This window comes from Centrocercus urophasianus, unplaced genomic scaffold, assembly GCF_019232065.1.
Source record: "Centrocercus urophasianus isolate 14NV4802_14NV808 unplaced genomic scaffold, USGS_Curo_1.0 seq_10, whole genome shotgun sequence".
In the NCBI taxonomy this organism is placed as follows: Eukaryota; Metazoa; Chordata; class Aves; order Galliformes; family Phasianidae; genus Centrocercus; species Centrocercus urophasianus.
This window is the reverse complement of record NW_024884142.1, coordinates 82,217,473-82,237,374: the sequence shown is the minus strand read 5'-3', so window position 1 is coordinate 82,237,374 and position 19,902 is coordinate 82,217,473. Positions and strand designations below refer to the sequence as shown.

Here is a 19,902-nt window from a genome sequence, read left to right as displayed (position 1 = left end):
GCACCCCAGTCCTTGTCACAAGGGAACTGGAGTGGTTGAGCTGAGGTGAGAGTCGGGACAGGCTCCCTGCCAAAGTAAGCCTCTGTGTTTGAGTACTGAGTCACTGCTTCCTGTACCAGGGGAGAAGTGGATCCCATTCAAACACTGCCTGCTCAAGATCAGGAGTACTTGAGAGTGGACTGAAAAAGTAATCAAGTTTAGCAATAAAACTTGTCATAAGCCCAGCAGCTTCAAGCGCTAGGACCAAAGTGCTCTGTGAAACCTGCAAAGAAATGTGTGATTCACTGTTCTCATTCCACTATACGACAAAATATCACCGCAACACTGATGATTTCATCAAGCAGCTTTTGATCTGGAACAGCACTTCAAGCTTCATTGGATGCCAGTGCTCTGCAGATTAAAACTCCTCCTTCTCAAGAAAGCAATGACTGAACAGTAGACAAAACACTGCAGAAGTGTCTGCAGATGAGGATAAAGTTCAAATACTGCGGTCAAATTTCAAAAGTTAAAGGTCTTAAAGGAAATACAGTCATTTGGAGCAAAACGATTTTTTTTCATACATCTATATTACACCCCATCACATGAATCATACTCATTCTGCTACTCTAGCAAGACCCTCACAGTCCGTGGCAGAGCAGATGAAGTATGTTGGAGCAAAGTCACCCCAGACTCTTCACTTCCCAAAAGCTGCTGGATCTCCATGTCTCCACTATCAGCTGTCAGGGCTGGGAGGCTTTGTCAAGCTCAGCCTCTGAGGGCTCCTCTATCCTTTTGATACTTTTTTTGAGCAAATATAAGAGGAAAAAGCATGGAAACTTTAGGCTTTAAGCATTAGCTTCCATGTGAATTGAAGGCTTTCAGCAATAGACCCCTAAGTGAATTTCAGCTGCACTCTAGGAGCACAAGACATACAAACTGAAGTGCATGGAGCTGGTTAGTAAGCCAAGGGCAAGCCATTCTCACCTCAGCAGGTTTCTTCCTGCACCTGGTAGTTGTTCTGAATTAGCTGATGAATTATTCTGAGGAAACCAATCTATTTTCCAAGGAAATAACGGAGAATATCAGTATGTACAAACATAGGAAGGGGAGCATAACATTTTAATGTCTTTTCTCTTGACACCAGAACCAGTAAAAGAATAAGGACCACATGTGTGGTCCAGTCCCTATTATACCTGATCCAACAATTTCAGGATTCTCCCCTCTGATTAAGAATCAGCACCCTAGAGGCTAAATACTGACATTACCTGATATTCAGCAGGCACTACCTCATTAATGAGAAACCACGTCTAAACATCGCCCACATTTCACCTATTTTTTACTGATATGACTGCTGAAGTACTTTATTATACAAAGTCCAAGATATTATTGCTTTGACTTCTGAAAGATGCTGTCTAAGCAAAGATAGAAATACTAATTCAGAACAGGGTCAGATGAGGCAAGTCCATTGTCAAAGGCAGAAAGGAGGAAATCCAGCAAGCCCTAAGAAGCCTTCTTAGCATAGGAAACAGAGTATTCATTACCTGTGATTTTAACCATGCAAAGTCCAGTTTCTGAAAGTGTATCCCACTTGTTAGTTTTGGATACATACAGCACCCCTCAGCTATAGAAACAAAGAAAGCATTTTCTCTGGAGAATGGCTTTGACTCACAGTCAGGATGCCTTCACATCTCCCACATACCTGGTGAAGTTTCTTCTCTTTCAAGAAAAACCAAGTGTCTGACAAAGAATGAACTTTAGGGCAATAATAATTTGCTGATTGTTCCCTTCCAGCTGTGGGAGCGTTTAAATTGCAACACTAATTGGGAATACAAGCCTACAGCTTTCATAGAAGTACTTTCATAGAGGAATACAGTTCTAACCAAATACAAGTGAAACTTAGCATTGACTTACCACACGAGGCTGGTGCATCTGATGCTCTGCACGAACTGCAGCCTCCTTCTAGGATTAATCTCTTTTGAGAAAGTAGCTCAGAGCTGTGTGGAGAAGGAAGGCGAAAATTAAAATCACTTTCTTACAGCGACTCTACTTTCTTTGAAGTTGGATCCTTCAGACTTGCTTGGCCCTCAGCTCGTGTCCTGGGAATCAATACTAATCATCTGAGAATAAAATAATTGATCTTTGCACTACCCTGGAGGAGCTGACTTTTTGGACAGCCCTGCTTCAGGTCTCAGCCATACTTTTTCTCCATAGACCTTCTTCAAACCAAAGGAGAAACCACTACATCAGAATAGTGCAACTCAGCTGTCGGTGCTAACACTTTAATTTCATATACTGACAAGATTTCGCTGTAAGCCAGTAGTCTTGTGTATAATGCTTGGGTAATGTGAAAACATCCAGTCTGTATATGAATGCATGCATGTTTATTAAGTGCAGAGTACAAAATTCACATATAAAGCTTAGCTTTCCTACATTAAATGATAGCTTTGGAGGGGGGCAAAATGAATCTAACACACCAGCTGTACCAGCAGCTTTGCTCCAATCAAGTTGTACGCTGTAAGCTTTGTAAGTGACATGTAATGGTAAAGAATGATTTCACCCACATGTATACATATGTACAATACTGCATTCAGAGAATATTCATAGGGATTTTTGTTTTTTAAACTTTATTTTGAAACAAAGAATAGGACAATAACAAAAATTACAGCAAAAATCTTCACAATCTCCAAGAGAACAAAGACAAGCAGTATATAACACAGATCTTACAAGAAAATGCATTTCTCTTAAGCATATTTTTGCTTATTCCACCCTATTCTGTGTATTAACAATTTCTCTTCACAGATTTCAGGCAGCACATTGGGGGGATAAAACATGGATACAACAGCTTAGCTTGTGGGCTATGAATTGTCTGTAGTCTCTAATGCTCCAGAAAGTGTTACAAGTACAGCAACATAAAAACCAACACCATATTCCCATTCACAAAGTAAAACTATTGAGTTCACGGAATGGAAAATGAGAGCAATACATATGACTTAACCCAATTTCACTCAGTCATACACACAGTAGTCCAAAGCTTTTTCAAAAAGCATTTTTTCCACTAGGAATCGTAAGTTGGTAACAGCAGACACACGCTCCTGTGATAGCCAGAAGAGCAAACTTAAAGCACAAATTAATGCATGGAATTGGGATGGCTCTCCTTACATGGTTTCTGATTCTGTCCTCTCACAGCTGGCACACACGATCCCATTTCTGGATTGATTACTCTTTAAGCAGTTTTGATTCTTAGTCTCTGCCAGAAGAGGGCTGAGCCACAATCTGATGGCTCAGAAAGTCAGAAACACTATTTCCAATTCCAGACACATTTGACTGATATTATTAAAAAACAAACAAACAAACAAACAGAAAGCAAAAAATAAAGCCCCAACTACCCCAAACCAGTTTCTGCCACAAACTAGAACCTCTTTTTTTTTCTTTTTGTGAAAAGATGAGAAGAATATTGGTTTATTTGTTCCTCATTTTGCCACTTAGCCTTTTATTTCTATACTTAGTCCTTGCCCAGAAATAGCTTTCAAATAAATAGTCACAGGTTTCCGACTTTCAAGTTCCTTCTGATCTGCATTAAATCTAGGATGTAATTAAGTCTTCATTATTAGGAATATTTTCTTTTCAGGAACCCTGCAGGCTTTTTAGCATGCCAAAAATCTTGTTTGGACAATTTCATAGGGCAGCCAAGTAATTTGGCAGAAGATGAAAAACACAAGGAGCCAGTAGGGCTAGAATAGTTTTCAATAACCAACTGAAAACAACTAAACAGACTGGAATCTAGTAGGGAAAGGAATTTCCAAAATAAATTAAGAGCTCAACTTTAGAGTGTTTAGCAGACATGTAGAAAGTATTCTGGATGCTGCCAAAGACACTACTGGACGTCTGAAGGCACATCCATTCTGTATACCTGTATTCTGTGGAAGAGTTATATATATAATTCTTGTATGTATGTATCATAGTGTCACCACTTCTCTAAAGGCAAAAATCATTCAGAAAGCAAAAGGAAGGAACTTTCACTTTGCTCACTCAGGCTGCAAATGTGTACATCCCTGAACGGGGCAGCTGGTATCAGTTAGTCACTCCATGTAAAAACTGAGATAAACAAGGTACCTCTACTTCCACTCCTATCCTCTTGCCTGCCATTTGAACATCTCTTTTCAGCTATCTCACACAGGACTCCTCTCATAGAGCTTGCCTCTCCAGGAGCCACAAAGCACGCCCACTTTCCCTCTAGTGCTGGCTCCGGCAGAGGCATGGGCTTGTTTTGGAAAGACCAGTGTTCAGATATGCCTGGCTTCTTCAGATACATACACTGCCACTCAGCCTACTCATGTCTGAAGCATTTATCACACAAAACACTAACTTAAGAGGAAAGCTTAGAGGCTAGGTTAAGAAAGCTACAAATACAGGTTCTGTTTATATATTAAAAAAAAAAAATCTCTAAATCTTTAGAGAAACAAGGCAGAAGAAAAGCATTTAATTATACTTAACACCTTGCAAGACTATCTTGGGAGTTGCAAAGTTCCCCATATCTATTTGTAACCCACAGAAAAACTTCAAGCAGGATTCAACCTGCCGGATGGCACTACAGCTGTAGGAACACAGAGACTGCATCACTGATGGCACTGAAACTGCAGGCTCACCTGAAAGGCTGCTAAAGCCTCAATGCTGCTAACTCTGGCTGGACTTTTCAGTAGAAGAGCCTCGGTATTACTGTAGGGATGTCAGTTCTGTAGCTGGGTAGATAGTACACAGGGTGAAGAATAATATCAGTAGCACTGCAGTGAGAAATAATAATACAAACAATTATAATACAAAAGCAAAGAAGCGTACTTAGTAGCTAAGACTCATTATTTAAACAGCAAGTATTTCATCAGACAAAGAGAAACATCACTATTTTCCTTTCAGTCACCGTCACAGCTCTTGACTGTGAGGAACAAGACATTATTTACTGTTAAGTTACACAGTGAGCACAAAAATTTTACAGGAGACAAATGATACAACGTAACACAGAGAAATAAATGGAGGGGGAAAAAAAAAAAACACAATACAACAGGTAGAGCACATTTTCAGATACTCCACAAACATTCAGGAGGTTTAACAAGCAAAATGGAATTTCTTCAGCAGCACTGGCCAAACTCAAGATGAGGCAAGGATCTTCTTTACTTCGTAAAGGCACCATCTCTTTGTAAACACATGTTCCTCTCATTTGAACTGAGAAAGCACTCAAAATATTCAGGAGGCAACCTGTGCAATCATATTCCATTGCCTGTGAATACTTCACCATAGATAGATAGATAAATCAATGGTCTTTCTTCTTTTCTTTCTATTTAATAAGAAATGTATTTTCTTCAACATACCTAGTAGGAAGCTCTTTAAATCTCCCCAGAAATGCTTGAAGAACCTACAAAAAAACCATTTTCTCTCATCTTCCAGTATCTATCAAGAAGTTTCAAGGCAAAAGAAACTCAACACACATAATTGTAGTTATCACGTTTTCAGAATTGTGCTATAGACAGTTTCCCAGAAGGAAATACTGTCTTACATCAGAGACATTAAAAAGAAGTATGAATACCCTCCAGTCATGCAGCTACCTACTGCGACTTGGCAAAAGCACTAGAAAGACCTGAACAAGAAATTAACTAATTTCTGATTTCCTGGGGAGAAGATACTTCTGATCATGACTGTACTTCAGGATTCCAAATGCACATTTTGGTGTGCATCCTGAACGTACACTTCTTCCCAAGATGGAGAGCATTAGGGGGTTGGACTTGATGATCCCCAGAAGTCCCTTCCAACCCCTGCGACTCTGTGATTCATTAACGAAACAGCAAAACTTGTAGTCTGTTACAATAAATATTCCATACAAAGTCCTATTGTTTATATCTTGGGCAAAATGAAGTCAGCATCTTCATAGCTGTCCACATAACTGTCACCAAAATCACCACACACATTTTACTACTCATACACATAAATCCAGTGACTATACTAATTTTGTTAAGCATTCAACAGAAATTGTGCGTTTCTAAGCCATCTTCTTTCAGGCTTACAAATCAGACTGAATTTTTAATGCAGTACAAGTTTCACGTTCTGGATTGTCAACTGGTACCTGTGGGAAAAAGAAAGCAGTAATCAAGAATTGAGCTGTAGTACAGCCAAAGCCACTTTCAACCTCAGTACTCTTGGGTAACTATTGAGTTAGACTACAGTATGTTAGACCACAATAGTACATGTAGTTTATCAACTAGAAGAGACATTTACAGAAAGCTCTATTTTCCATTCTCTCTCTGATTAAAAAAAAAAAAAAAGAACCAAAATAAAAATCCATGGAATTGAGCTTCCTTAGTTTAACTTTAAAACATACATTTACAGCATATAGATATTTATCACGTGGAAATTAACTTCCATTTTTTTTCCTCCATCAGGTTTAAATATGGGAGAATCTTAATCAAGGTTTAGAATTGGTATTATTTTAGATTTATTCACACAGGCAGCTGTTCTACATTTATTAACACAGGCAGCACTCCCCTATGATAATGCTGCGGTGAGAACACTACACTTCTGTGTTACTGGGGTTAATATTCATGAAGTTGTGTGACAATCTAGCTAATTAACAAGGTAATGAGTGAAAGTGGAACAGTCAGGGACTGCCATGTACAAGTCACCACGTCCATCTCCATGATAACCCTAACCCAAGCTGATAAACACACAGGCTGTCATACTGTGCAACCACACAGGTTTCAGGTAAAAAAAAAAGTCTGCTTGTGTGGCATTGACTTGCAAGTTTCTGAACCTTAAGTCCTAAAGCTGCTTGCAGATGACCAGAGCTGTTGTATATGCAAGACGCCTTTATAATACAAAGATGCATATGAAGGACCTTAAAACATCTGACTTCAGAAAGCTGATTTCCTTAACTGAATCAAAAGGGTCAAGAAAATAACAACACTGAAAAAAGTTTCAGGTGTTGGTTTTAGTTCAACTCGTGACTGTGTTTAGTTGTAAAAGCTGCTGAACCATGGTCTTGGAACCTCATAAACAGCAGGAAGCACAGTGTTCATTCTCCCATAACTCGATAGGGTGCTCAGAGAAGAACAACATGGCTCTTCATGAAAACACAGAATAAGAACTGCAGCATGACTTCAGTTCATCAGACACAGATTTCACTTACAGGGACGGCAGGTGTTTAAAATAAAACGTCATCTATAGCATGACCTCCTAAAGCAATATGCAAAAAAAGCTCCACAATTTACAAAACTACTTACAAACATGGAAAAATAAATAAACCCTACACTCAAGAGGAGATGAATACTAGCCATATAAAATTCAGGAAAATCTGAGAGCAGAGACTTCTCATGGAAGCTAAGGAGAGAAACATTATCTGATGGCAGCATCCCACACGGCTCTGTCCTTACAAAGCAGCACCAAAACTGTCACACAGGAAGTTTTTGTCAATCGCTCTTTTCTGCCAATATTAATTCAGTAGAAGCCAGCCATTCAAGTGCAGTAATATCACAGTGTAAAAGAGTCACCACTTACAGCTTTCACATCCATATTCATAATCCCTGAATTCACATTGTGTCTTCGCAGATCTGATTTTATTAAGGCTGGGGAAAAAAAGAAAAAAAAAAGAGAAAGTTGATTTCCAGCTTTGTAATGACATGCATTTCATGGGCACGTGCAAGCACTAAGAAGCTGCTTTCAGCACTGACTCAAAATACATCATTGACTTTTGTAATTTGAAGTGGTGACAATTGGAACTTGCTCCTCACAAGTCACATGCAAAAAAATGACAATAAAAGCTTTTAAAACATGAGTACCTAAAGCAAAGCTTAGTGGTTTTGTCATTTCCAGCATACTTCCAAATGCTGGCTTGTCTAAATCACATCACATAAAAAAAAAAAAAAACACCCCAACATCTCTTACATTTGAAAAACTGCAAACTGTCTGCATTTACCAATTTGCTTATGTTCACTAACCTACTTTGAAGGCAAGCATCTGCCACAAATTCAGGACAAGGCTCAAGAAATGGGTGATGACTGGTTGTTCACCTATTAGCAACACCATCCTTAAAACAAAGCGTGTGGACACAGCAAGTATGTAAAACTCAAAACATACCCTGCACTTCCTAGTCATTTTGGTCCTCAGCCCAGACAGAAAGTCATATACTAATACACATACATCCTAAGTCTTTGAAACATCTCAACTCCACATTTTTCCCCATTTAAAATATATCTTTACTTACATTTCTGCTTAATTACCTGTCAAGATAATGCCCACGAACAGCCAAGCACAAAGAAAGAGGTTTCCTGCACGAGGACTGTAGTCTGTTGTAAGCTTTCCTTGAACAAGTGTAAAGACAATTCCAAATATCTACAAACAAGTCACTTCATCAGTACCACATCAAGAAGAGTCATCAAATTCAGACCATATCATACTGAACCAAATAATAATTTAAAAATATATATATTTCAAAAGGACAACACCACCACAACGGAGATCAGCAGCCAAATCTAAGGAAGACTTAGACTCTAGCAGAGCAGCCTTCCTTGAACTTTACACCACTTGAATAAATAAGGTGACATAACCTGTGCTGATGCATTGAGGAGACCTGAGGAAGTGCCTTCAGACTCTGGGTATGTAATTTCCACTGCAAATTCAAACCCGAGTGGCAGATAGCCGGTCATGAAGAACCTGTTGAAGAAGAAAACAAGAAAATGATGGGTATGGCTTTCATCTGTTGCTATGGCTATGAAAATCAAGCATCAACACCTGGTACCCAATTATCTGCTACTCTGAACTGTTTGTTTTCAAGATCTAATATGATTCAATGCTTGCTTTGCCTGCCAAATAAACCACATCTATTAGCTACACAGACATAGGTTGAGAGCATGGTGACAGAACACAAAGTAGAAACACTGAGTTAAAGCAGTCAAATGCTTTATCTCTGAGCAGAACTGCAATCAGCCTTCTAGCCTCCTTTCACCACTCACCCAAGCACTCCTCCAGTCACAAACACCACTATAAGGTACCCGAGGTCCAGCGTGAAGGTGAATACCACCATCCCAATGAAGGAGAGAATGTAAACAATCAAAGTAGTTTGCCTGCAACGCAACAACAATAAAAACATATTAACATTTTAAACATAAGGTCATAGCACATTGTTGAAGTACAGAAGAATAATATAAACATTATTTACTCTCTTGTTAACAACTGACTTTCTACAATAATTAAATTAGCTTCCTGTAACTCTAACTTAACCATATAATGCATTTTAGTGAGAAGACATTCATACCCCAGCTCCTTATTGCCTTAGTTACACGGCTGCTTCATTCAAGGCCAAGAGAACTACTCAGACTCTCAAAGAACAAATAATTGTACAGGAAACCATTACCTCAAGACTATTTTAGTTCTCCTTTAGTTCTGTGCTGCACCTCTTGGCCATTCTGCAGCACAATTCATTATATAAAGATCAAAACAGCAACAGCCAAATCAATATCAGTGATTAAAAATAATAAAAAATAAAAAAATAATAATAAAAAAATCAATCTAAGAAGTAAGTCAGAAAAATTAATAAAACATTTTAAATCTGGAATGAGGGATGTAACCCAAAACATTAAAGCATGCACCACTCATTTATAAGCCAAAAGGCATGGAGAAACAATCTACAGCGCTAGCATCCTGTAGGTTTCTACAGTGCTCACATGTGAGAATCACCAAAGGAGAACTCCTCTGCTGTCAGCAGAGGAAGCACTGCCCACTCCTGGAGGGGGCACCACAGCACAGGTGATGGACCCAAGAGCTCTTACACCAAAACAGAGTTCTGCTGCATGGTCATCCACCGAATGAAAGCCAATGTTGTGCTTCTTAACAGGTCCAGCAGTCATACAAGAACTGGGGATCCCTCAACTGGGTGCTTCACACAACAAGGGAGGGTATGTTTTGAGCCTTTATGCTTTCCACGAAGAAGGACCCTACTGGGTTCCTTCTGGCCACTACACGTAGGACACACAACACTTTTCTTGATAGCATTACATTCCCTGCAGAGACAGCAGTAGACGGAAAATCCTTCACGTCTTTGCATTCTCCACAACTCCCTCTCATTTCTTTTGGTCAAGAACCAGTAACAGAGCGTCAGACTTCTGCTGAAGCCTCTGAAACTCATCTTCATCAAGGCTGCTAGACGATCAGGGATGTGCTGCATTTTACCATCAGCTCACCTCCACACTTGCAGTATTTTTCTAACATAATTGCACCAGACTCCTACCCTTAGCCCCATACATGCCTACCCACACTTACTTGTACGTTTTAGTGTAATCCAGCCACAAACCACAAATAATCGAACCCACCATTCCTGCCACCACCAGTGTCAAGCCAATTCTCCCAGCGTTCACTTCTTCTCCCTTTCAACAAATATTTATATGGTGCTCATTAATAACTTGTTTCCACTCAGAGTCAAGTTCAGACCTCTTGGCAGTCATAAGGCAAACATTCCTATGACTCCCACAGCTGTATGATGCAAGAAACTGTATGGGGGGGTACAAAGGAAACCAAACCAAATCACCTCTGCAAATATAAAATTAAAAAACAAAAACAAAACAATACTTACCTCATAATGAGTTACTATCATCTGGTTTAACAATGTGGAAACAGAATAAAATGTTCCAGTCATAATTCCTGCAACAGCAAAAGAGCAGCTTCAGTCACCCCACATCTGGCCACACAGATCTGCTACCACAGAGTTAATCTTTTGGCATCCAAGACTCAGACCAGAGGAATAACCTTTCATCTACCATACGCATCTCTTCTCCAGACCTATAAATGGCATCTCAAATACTGCAGGGTTTTCCATAGGCTGCTTAATACGTAGTAGTTTGACATCCCTCCCTCACCCAAAAAAAAACACAATTAAACCTCACCATGCTTCTGGCACACATTGGAACTGCTCTGCCAGACAACAGCCAGACAGAACCACTTACCATAGCTGATCAGTAGAAGTACAAATGGGACATTTTTGATCAAATTAATAACTGACTGCTTGTAGGAATAATCCTCAGGAGGCATAGCTTGCAGGAGTGCTTGAGAGTGACTGGGAGGGTATTTGGGCTTCTCTTCGAACACTATGGGAAAAAAAAGATTTTCATCTGTATTTACCAGAGTCATGCCTGTTTCTTTCTTGAAAGATGAAGTCTTCTAGTTCAATACATTTAACAGGATTAATTTGTCTTTTCAATGCTTCCAAATATACATTCTAGATTTTCCTCATGCAAGAAACAAGTCACAGCCAGAATAGATGCGTTAATTAACTTGTTCACATCTCACTGCTGCCAGCATATAGTTAGAGCCTGACTTCACATGCAGCACCCCCAGCCCTTCACATCTAAATTGTAAGAATAACAGAAAGAATTTCCATTACATCATAGTGTCCTCATGGGTTCTAGCAAAAAACCTGTGTCCTGAGAGAGGCTGCTCCACGTGAAGCATGACACACAGTAACGTCTGTCTCTTAGCCCTGATACCACAGACAGTGAGCACAAGTAACCTGAGAAGAGGTAAACTCAACTGCAGTGGGCTAAGTCAGATGCCCGAAGTACAGCAGCATAAACACCCCCTATGGCCACAGTACTTTCACACTGTAAGAACAAAATACTTACCAACTCCTGTTAAGAAGAACAAAAGCGTGGATACTATTGCTGTTCCATAGAACATTATGCTTATATTATGTGCCATTAGATCAATATCATCAGGGGTATTTGGAACCAAGACAGGTGGCAACAAAAAGCCAATGGCAGTGCCAAGCTGTAAAAGCAAGAAAAGAAACAAAAATTCATTTTCCTGACATTTCGGGCATATGTATAAAGCATTAAGAAATGTCAAGAAACAACAGCCTTAAATTACTCTGCAACTTGTCTCTGCCACTCATACAAAACTAGGCTGTATTCTTAAGTGCAAGAACAAATTCTTAGACTTAAAAAAAAAAAAAACCTGCATCTATTTCAGGTTAAAATAAATAAAATGTCAATGACTGTCAGAATGGCAAATTCACAACTCAGAGAGCACTCACACCAGAGATGTGCCAGTAGGCTCTCAAAGCAGCCTTTGTGCATTCGCCTTGTAAGTCTTTCCCTGCTTTCCCTCCCCCAAAGGCCATCAGATTTAAGCAGTATTCAGTGTTCACCTGAAGAACTCATTTCTTTTTACCCTCACCCTTCAGTATATGAAGCTTACAAACAGAGTACACTATTATGCTTTCTCTTAATGTGTAGGACTTTTATTGGCCATCAGAGCAGTGCTATGTAGTACCCACAATCATCCTGTGCCACCATTATTTATTTTTTTTTAACCTTCTTCATGCAGTAGAGAATTATGGTCAGAAGGATCAAGAAAGAACCTGCTATACCCAACTGAGAAACTACTTTTGAAAACATGGTGCTCAAAACAACCCTTGACAGGCGAACAGCCACACTCTCAGAGATACATGTTTCAGATGCAAGTAAGCAGCACTTCGACAGATAACATGTGTGATCTGGGACAATCCCTGCACTGCTGTTCCTTTCCCTCACCAGCATCAGAACTACGCACAGCCCCACACCCAATTTCTGCATTAGTTGGGGAAGCCTTGGCCACTGTCCTGCCAAATAGAGGCCCTAGCAGCTCCTTGCCACTGGAAGGACAGCTGAGTGTCTGAAGTGCAGAGATGTAGCTGACAAATCTTAAACCTGACTGTGGATAGCAAAAAGGCACAGGATTAATTGTAGTGGGAAAGCAATAGAACAGCTGTTAATACAGAAGTAGAATATAGCAAGAACCTTAACCTAAATATTACCAATAATCCAAAGTGCACAGTCATAAATCATCAGACTCATGAGACAAGAAACACAACCTCTATTATCTTAACGAAACCACACCTAAGACCTAAGCCTGCACCAGCCACCTTGGTGGGAGTTTCACCATTTTGCTGCCACAGATGAGCAGGAACAGGGCTGAGAATAAGGTGATAGGGGAAGGACAAGGAGCAGCACCTCATCTCCACCTGTGCTTCCAGAGGTGCCCGGTCCAGCTCTGATAAACCAGCAGGGGACGTGAGGAGATCCGACTCAGTTACACCGGCACCTCATGCCACCGCCTCACTCCACCGTCACCTCACACCGCCTATGGGGGAACATTACTCCTCAGAAATAGCGGCGAGGCAGTTGGCACAGGTGCCCAGGGACGTGTGGAGGCACCGTCTTCGGAGGCGTTCAGGAAACCGGAGATGCGGCACTGAGGGACGCGGTCAGCGGGCAAAGCGGCGATGGGTCGGGGTTGGACGGGATGACCTCAGAGGTCTCTCCGACCTTAATTCCCCTTGACTCGTGGCACTTCACACCGCCTCAGCCCACCTCCCCTGCACGCAGGCTCGAAGCCGGCGCCAGCCCCTCACCTGATTGCCCAGCACGGCCACGGAGCAGGCGGTGGAGACCTCGGCGGGGCCGAACCAGACGGAGGCGATGCGGGAGGGCAGCCCCAGGATGAAGACCTGCGCGACGGCGCACACGGCCTGCGCCGCCATGGTGAGCGCGTAGCGGCCGGGCGCCAGGCTGGCGCACTTGAGCCACGCGCCCAGCGCGTTCAGCCCCGCGCCCAGCAGCGCCGTGAGGCGCAGGCCGCGGGCGTCCAGCAGCCAGGTGGCGGGCAGGATGAGCGGCACGTAGGCCACCATGTACACCATGGAGAGCCAGTCTATCTCCGTGAAGGACACGCCGTAGAAGTGGACGAAGACGTTGCTAAGGATGCTGTACTGGATCCACTGGAAAGCGTTCACCAGCGAGTAGCAGCTGAACACGGCCAGCACCGCCAGCCGCCGCCGCGACAGCCGCGTCTCCGCCCGCCCGCCCGCCCCGGTCCCGGCCGCCGCGCATCCTCCGGGGCCGCCGTTCTCCGCTTCCTTGCCGGGGAGGAAGCCGTTGTGCTGCGGGGCTCCCAGCATCTCCCCTCTCTCTCCCTCCGCCTCCCCCTCCTCTTCCTCGCTGCCGTCCTCCACCATCTCGGCCGTCTCCCCGCCCAGCTTCCCGGCAGCGGCGGCCTCAGCCTGGCTCCGCCGGCGCTCACCGCCCCGCGAAGTCAGCGCTCCGCCGCCGGGCGCAAAGCAACCTCGGGCGCCCGGCGCGGGCAATGGAAGCCGAGAGGCGGAGCGCGGCGCGGTAGGAGGCGGAGCCGGGCGCGGCTGCCTCCAGCTGCGGGCGGAGGGGCTGGGGGCGCGGCGGCGCTGAGGGCGTTCCCCGCGTCGCTAGCTCCAGCGCCGGGTGCGCGCTGCTTCCAGAGCACGGCGGGAAGGTGCTATTTCTGTATCGACCCCCGCCGCCTTTCTACACAGAACGGTCCCTGTTTATTCCTGGTGCTGAGTTGCGTTATGAGTGGTGTCGCTTGCCGACAGGCTGCCCTTGTATTCTCCATTTACAGTCTTTTACCTGAACCTCGGAAGTGTTTCAGTGCAGACGATGGGAAGCATATGGAGACAGAAATGACGTAAATAATCCCCACAACGTCCCCGAGGGAGCAGCAGCATAATCTCATTCCCGTAAAGTCTCTCTCAGTTTACGCACCCTGTGCCGCAGGGCCGGGTGGCTGCAGGTCTGTGTGTGGCACCCTCCCATCAAGCACCCTGCAGGCTGCATCCGCTGCCGCCCCGCCGCAGACAGCTCCAAGGAAACGGCCGGTGCTCCCCTCAGCTCACAGCTTTGTCTCTTTGCAGCTGCGGTGCGAAGGAATGCGCTGATGGGTTAACATGCAGACGGCAAAGATGGAGGTCTGACTGGAGGCAAAGGACGCCTAGGACCGGCACTAGGGAACGTGCCTCTGCCCTGGTCTTTCACTGCATCAAGTGCCATAGGCAAAGCATTCCTTGTTTCCACCCAACCTCTGCAGTTTGATGTGACATGCCCCCCAGAAATCAGGCTGTGTGGCTCACGCATAGCACGTGTAGGCCGTCACTTGTCACCTCAGTAAGCGATACTCCCTCAAACCTTGCCCAGCATGTGTTTGTGTAGGAGTGGTATCTGGCAACACTACTGTGATTTATAATTCTGCCGCTCTGGACAATGTGCCATTATAAAAATGGATTGTTCTCCAAAGAGCATTAGGAAAACACCACAATATTTAAGTTTGTTACTGGCTTCTGTGGGAAATCATTTTGGGTGTGCTCAGCAAATAACATACTGCACATTGTTGGTGCATATGTTTGAGCCTAATCAGATTTGTGTATGAGTGGTAGACGGGCTTAGCCACCAGCCTTAATTTTTCTCGCTAATTATGATTTGGTATTTTAGTTAACATCAGGTGATCTATTTAAGCCACAGTTCCTGATCTAATTTAGAGCATGAATAATACTATGAACAAATTCTTCAAAATTCTAACTTGGCTATATTTGCTTTCCCTGAGCACTTAGCTAAGACACGGTAGTGATGACTGCAGGCACTGTGGATTTTTAGAGACTACTGGAAGCGAATCTTGAATTCACAGACCACAGATAAGCAAACTGCTTTTTTTGCAATTAAGTTATCTATATCAGATTCAGGCCCTCTTTGCCTCCTTCATTCATTCCAAGAAAAAGCCTGGTCTAGCTGTACTTCTCTTGTACCAGATCAGGTGCTGGGTAAATTCATTTATTCTGGCTGACTTCAGAGTTGAAGTGCTACTTGCTGCAGAAGCACAGCTTTGTTAAAAATAGGACTTTGTTTTGGTTCCTCTTCTTCTTAGACATCAAAGCAACAGAAGAGACTGCTTTCACTTTAGGTGTGTCAGTGCAACATGTCAGTAGATGTGCTGAAAAAATATCTTCAGGCCACATCTCGATACTTCCAACAGTATCGGAGCCCAGCCGTCTACACTGCTCCTAGAGCAGTTCTTAGCACAAGGTTGGCCTGGGATAGTCAATGTTCAGTATTTAGGATGAGCTGGGAGCTCTCCCACCCGTCCAGCTCATTCAAACATAGGAGAATTTCACTCTGTAGTAGGCCTTGCAGCTGAGGAAAGGACCACAATTTTTGGGGAACACAGGTATAGTTCTTGTTCTTTCCAAAGAAGGTGTAAACAGTGATCTAATTTCATTTAACTTTTTTTTTTCCGTTGTATTTTAGATGACCTTGCAGTTCATCCAATGATAACATTTACCCCTACAGACATAGGAAATGCGGCTTTGTTCTTCTCTCATTCTTCTTCTTCCTACTGTTACACTGCTGACGGTGCAGCAGGCAGATTTAGTGCTGGCGAATATGCTCCGAGTGAGATTCAAGTTCAACCTGTTCTAGAGCTGCAGATGCGTCTGAGCTTTCACTTTCACAGCAGACAGACAGCACCCTCTTTGCATCACAACACACAAAGCTTCGTTTGCTTTCAACACAGGAATCTCGCACAGAAGAAATAACTGAACACCTTTCTCAAAATGATGTCTGAGGCAGTGAAAAAAGCACCTGATTGCAATGGACGTAACAAGGCAGTGCAGATGCTTGGTATGAGGGAGAAGAGGCACAGCCTGGCTTGCACCTCAGAGGATATGTTGCCCTCAAAGCAGTGGAGATCAGGAGATTTTAGAGAAGATCCTAAGCCTGGCAGTAGAATGAGCACCTGGATGAAAGTTAGCTCCCATAAGGAAAGTGGATTTTTTCCAGAAAGAAGTAAGTTCCTTCATAACTCATCAACTTGAAGTTAAGTACATCACTGCCACAGCTACACTGATGTTAGTAAAGTAAAACCAGGCTGACTTTGACGTGGTAAAGTCAATGCAATTTCATCTCTGGGACATGTGATTTATCTCCAGAATTACCTTTCTAAACAGGAAAGGAAAAGGCAGAACAAATTAACAGCAGTAGGAAAAATCTTTGATACTTGCATACTAACTTTTTACACTGCTGTATTTCATAGGCTTCACAACCATTACTTCTGATTTACATCTGTTTGCATGAGAAGCAGGGCCAAGGACATTGTTAAACAGCAGGAGAAAGTTCTCCTCTGAGAAACAGCCACTGGAAGAGCTCACTTAAAATGTGCATCCTTGGAGTTCTATGTTTCATGGATAATTTATGAAGCAAAAAACAGAAGACTGGTGTCAAGGTTTGCAGGACAAATTTAGCTTAGAACTGCTGCTAACCTTTTTCAATCTGGCCTCTCATCCAAAATCTGACCCTGTTACTGTAATATATTGTCAATTGAAAAAGTGATGTATTTTCATAACTATTTCCAAACTTTAATCTTTCAGATTATGCCTTCTTTGGATGAAACACCATACAGAAGTTGCCTTTTTATTTCATTTGGAGCATAGAACAAAATAAAGGAAAGTCAGCTATGCAGTGCTGCTTTCAAGGCGTAATTAGCTTCCTAACACTCTTAGTCGCATTCTTCTTCCAAACCTCACAACAGCATCTAAGCCCTCCACCTAGAAATCCATAAGTGTGTGTATCTTGGTGCAACTTGAGCCTGAGGGTAGGAATCTGAACTGAACATTTCATTGGGACTGGCACTGTAGAACACTGCCAGAACACCAACACTTGTTCAAAAATAAAATTGGAATTTTCCAATATTTTATTGTGTGCTCCTGGCACACAATTCAGTTTTCCAGGATTTTCTGTTTGTAATGTTTCAAACCGTGTCAGTCTTTACTGTCAAGAATTTAAATGTTATTTTACAAAGCACTCACTCCCAGTTACACTGATCTCACTGCAGGGACAACCTCCATTGCAGAAATGCACTGCGTACTTGTCTTTAGACAAAAAATTATAATAATAATAAAAATCTAACAGCAGCTTAAGAAAGCGATTTCAGAACAAAAGATCTGAAGTTCCAACTGAGTTGGAAATGAACTATCTTAGCAAGATATCAAACAAACCTCAGTAAGCTGGACTTGAAATAAAGCGGTTAAAGAGTTGCGTGTTTAAATTTCTTCATTGAAAGCTGTTAAGAGAATACAGGGAAAATGTAAACATCCTCTTCCTCCTATGCAGTCCTCATTTCAGCAACATTCGCCTGCTCTCCCCACAACATAAAGCCTTAATCTCTCTCACAGAATGAGCATCTGCAATACAAAGCACTTCACTGAAGTTTGCTCATAGATGAACTCCAGGTGCTTGTCTGGGCACCTTAATTTTGGAACATAATTGCCCACAGCAGGGATGTTTGTCTGTGACCTGTACGCAAATTTTTTATACTGGCAGGCACACAGAAATATACCCTTACTTAAGCATCAGAGAAAAGTTCTCAATTTTGAAACATGGGGAATGATAAGCAGGGTACTCTTCTGTAAATAATATTAGAAATTAGCATTCTGAGATGTCTCCATCCACATAAAAGATGGAGAAATGTACATCTGGTGCTTCTGTTGTGCTGCCATCTGGTTTTCCTTTTGTAGTCTCAGCTGTCAGTCTGTTATACGTAACAGAATTTTTCTCCTGAGTTTCCAAGCAAAGCAAGTGGGAAAAAATGTTACATACACAGAATTTGTGTTTAAAATAGATAGATAGATAGATAGATAGATAGATAGAGAGATAGATAGATAGATAGATAAAAAGTGAACAAATCCAGTAGGTAAAATGTGTTGGGTTCTTATTCAGCATGGATAAGAGCTTCTTCATCTGTCACAAAAAGTGTAACCTCCATCTGAATCCTTTATAAACAGCAAACAACAACAGTGCCCATGTTCATAACAATTAATAAAAATCATGAGATGCAGAGGGTTGCCTTTAAGGAACATTCTCATTTTCAGCAAGTACTCATTCATCCAAACAGTGGTTAACTTTTGAGAAGAGCCTCAAAGCATTTTTTGTTGTTACTGCACAAACTCTTCCCCTAATACTCTGTTCTCTGCAGCAACAATGGCAGACAGTCTCAATCTCAAATTCTTTTGTGACAGAGATCAAATGGCATCAGCCTCAGTTAACAAAGGACTGTGGGACAGAAGTGATTAGAAAAGCCATGTTAACATTAAGAAAAAAATGCCATGTGTCTGACAGCTTTGGTAGAATGCTGAATAACTGGCCAATGAAAGCATCATTCAAAGGAATAAGGATAAAACATCACCTTCGCTTCTAGGAGGTCTCAGATAACTTGAGAGCTGCAGCAATTTAATGTAGTACACTTGTGACAAAACACCATAACAGGACTTCAGTTTCACGACTCTCTTTTACTACCTGCTTCATCGCAACCACGTGCACACTCTTTAAAAATCAGATGGAAGAGAAATGTGGATTTGGATCTACTGAGAGCCAAGTATGGAAATGTACTTGTATTATAAAGACAGATTGCTCACCCAATCTTGAGAAATGTTGTTACTCTTACTACTGAGGAAACCCAAATATTTACTAACAGCTTGAAGTTCCCAATTGCTCTCTGAAGAAGTTATCAGCAGGAAGAGAGCCATGTTTCTTAACGGCCTACATCTACTCCATAGGGAAGATGTTGGCTGACCTCAGCATAACTAAAAATCAGAGGGATTTTTTTTGTGTAGACTTGAATTAAAACAAAACAATGCCTGCCCCGGCCCCTGGCTGTGATAGCACATTATGGAAAATGCAATAACATTCCTGCAGCCTACATCACTTGAACAGGAACTCAGCCATCCAGACACCAAAAGGGACTTTTTCTGCTCCTTTGTTGGGAAAGCACTGCAAGCATTCTTCAAAGACCCCTTTAGACAGCTCTCTTTATAGTACGCCCAGCAAGATTCAGACTGTTTCAGATTAGCTGCAAAGCCAGAACATTGCTGGGAAAGTTCTCCTCCCTTTTACTACAGGGAAAATCATATGGTGTTCTCCAAGGTGTCGATGAATGCATTCACTGGCATGCTTTACTGAAGCAGCTATCACATAATCTCAGCCTGAAAGCTGACATGCTGATTTACAAATTATTTATCTTTTCAAATCCTTGTGGCTCTTCTCACATGAAATAAGGCCA

General features: G+C 42.3%; 2 protein-coding genes across 2 annotated transcripts in view; both read right to left on the bottom strand.

Moving 5' to 3' along the window:
* The window catches only part of VASH2 (vasohibin 2), a 32,383-nt gene extending 27,671 nt beyond the window's left edge, over positions 1–4,712 (bottom strand). The window contains exons 1-2 of the mRNA XM_042811761.1: positions 4,626–4,712; positions 1,891–1,973 (exon numbers count right to left, since the gene is read on the bottom strand). Coding sequence (XP_042667695.1) covers positions 1,891–1,908 — 18 coding nt within the window. The 5' untranslated portion in view covers positions 1,909–1,973; positions 4,626–4,712. The remainder of the gene's footprint in view (positions 1–1,890; positions 1,974–4,625) is intronic.
* On the bottom strand, positions 2,587–14,005 carry FLVCR1 (FLVCR heme transporter 1). Its single transcript, XM_042819158.1, has 10 exons — positions 13,403–14,005; positions 11,634–11,778; positions 10,959–11,099; positions 10,589–10,656; positions 10,279–10,382; positions 8,973–9,083; positions 8,568–8,673; positions 8,241–8,352; positions 7,519–7,586; positions 2,587–6,091 (listed from the first exon to the last, which is right to left on the bottom strand). Exons 1-10 carry the CDS (start codon positions 14,003–14,005, stop codon positions 6,029–6,031), a joined length of 1,521 nt encoding a protein of 506 aa, XP_042675092.1. The 3' UTR covers positions 2,587–6,028.
* Positions 14,006–19,902: the final 5,897 nt, after the last annotated feature.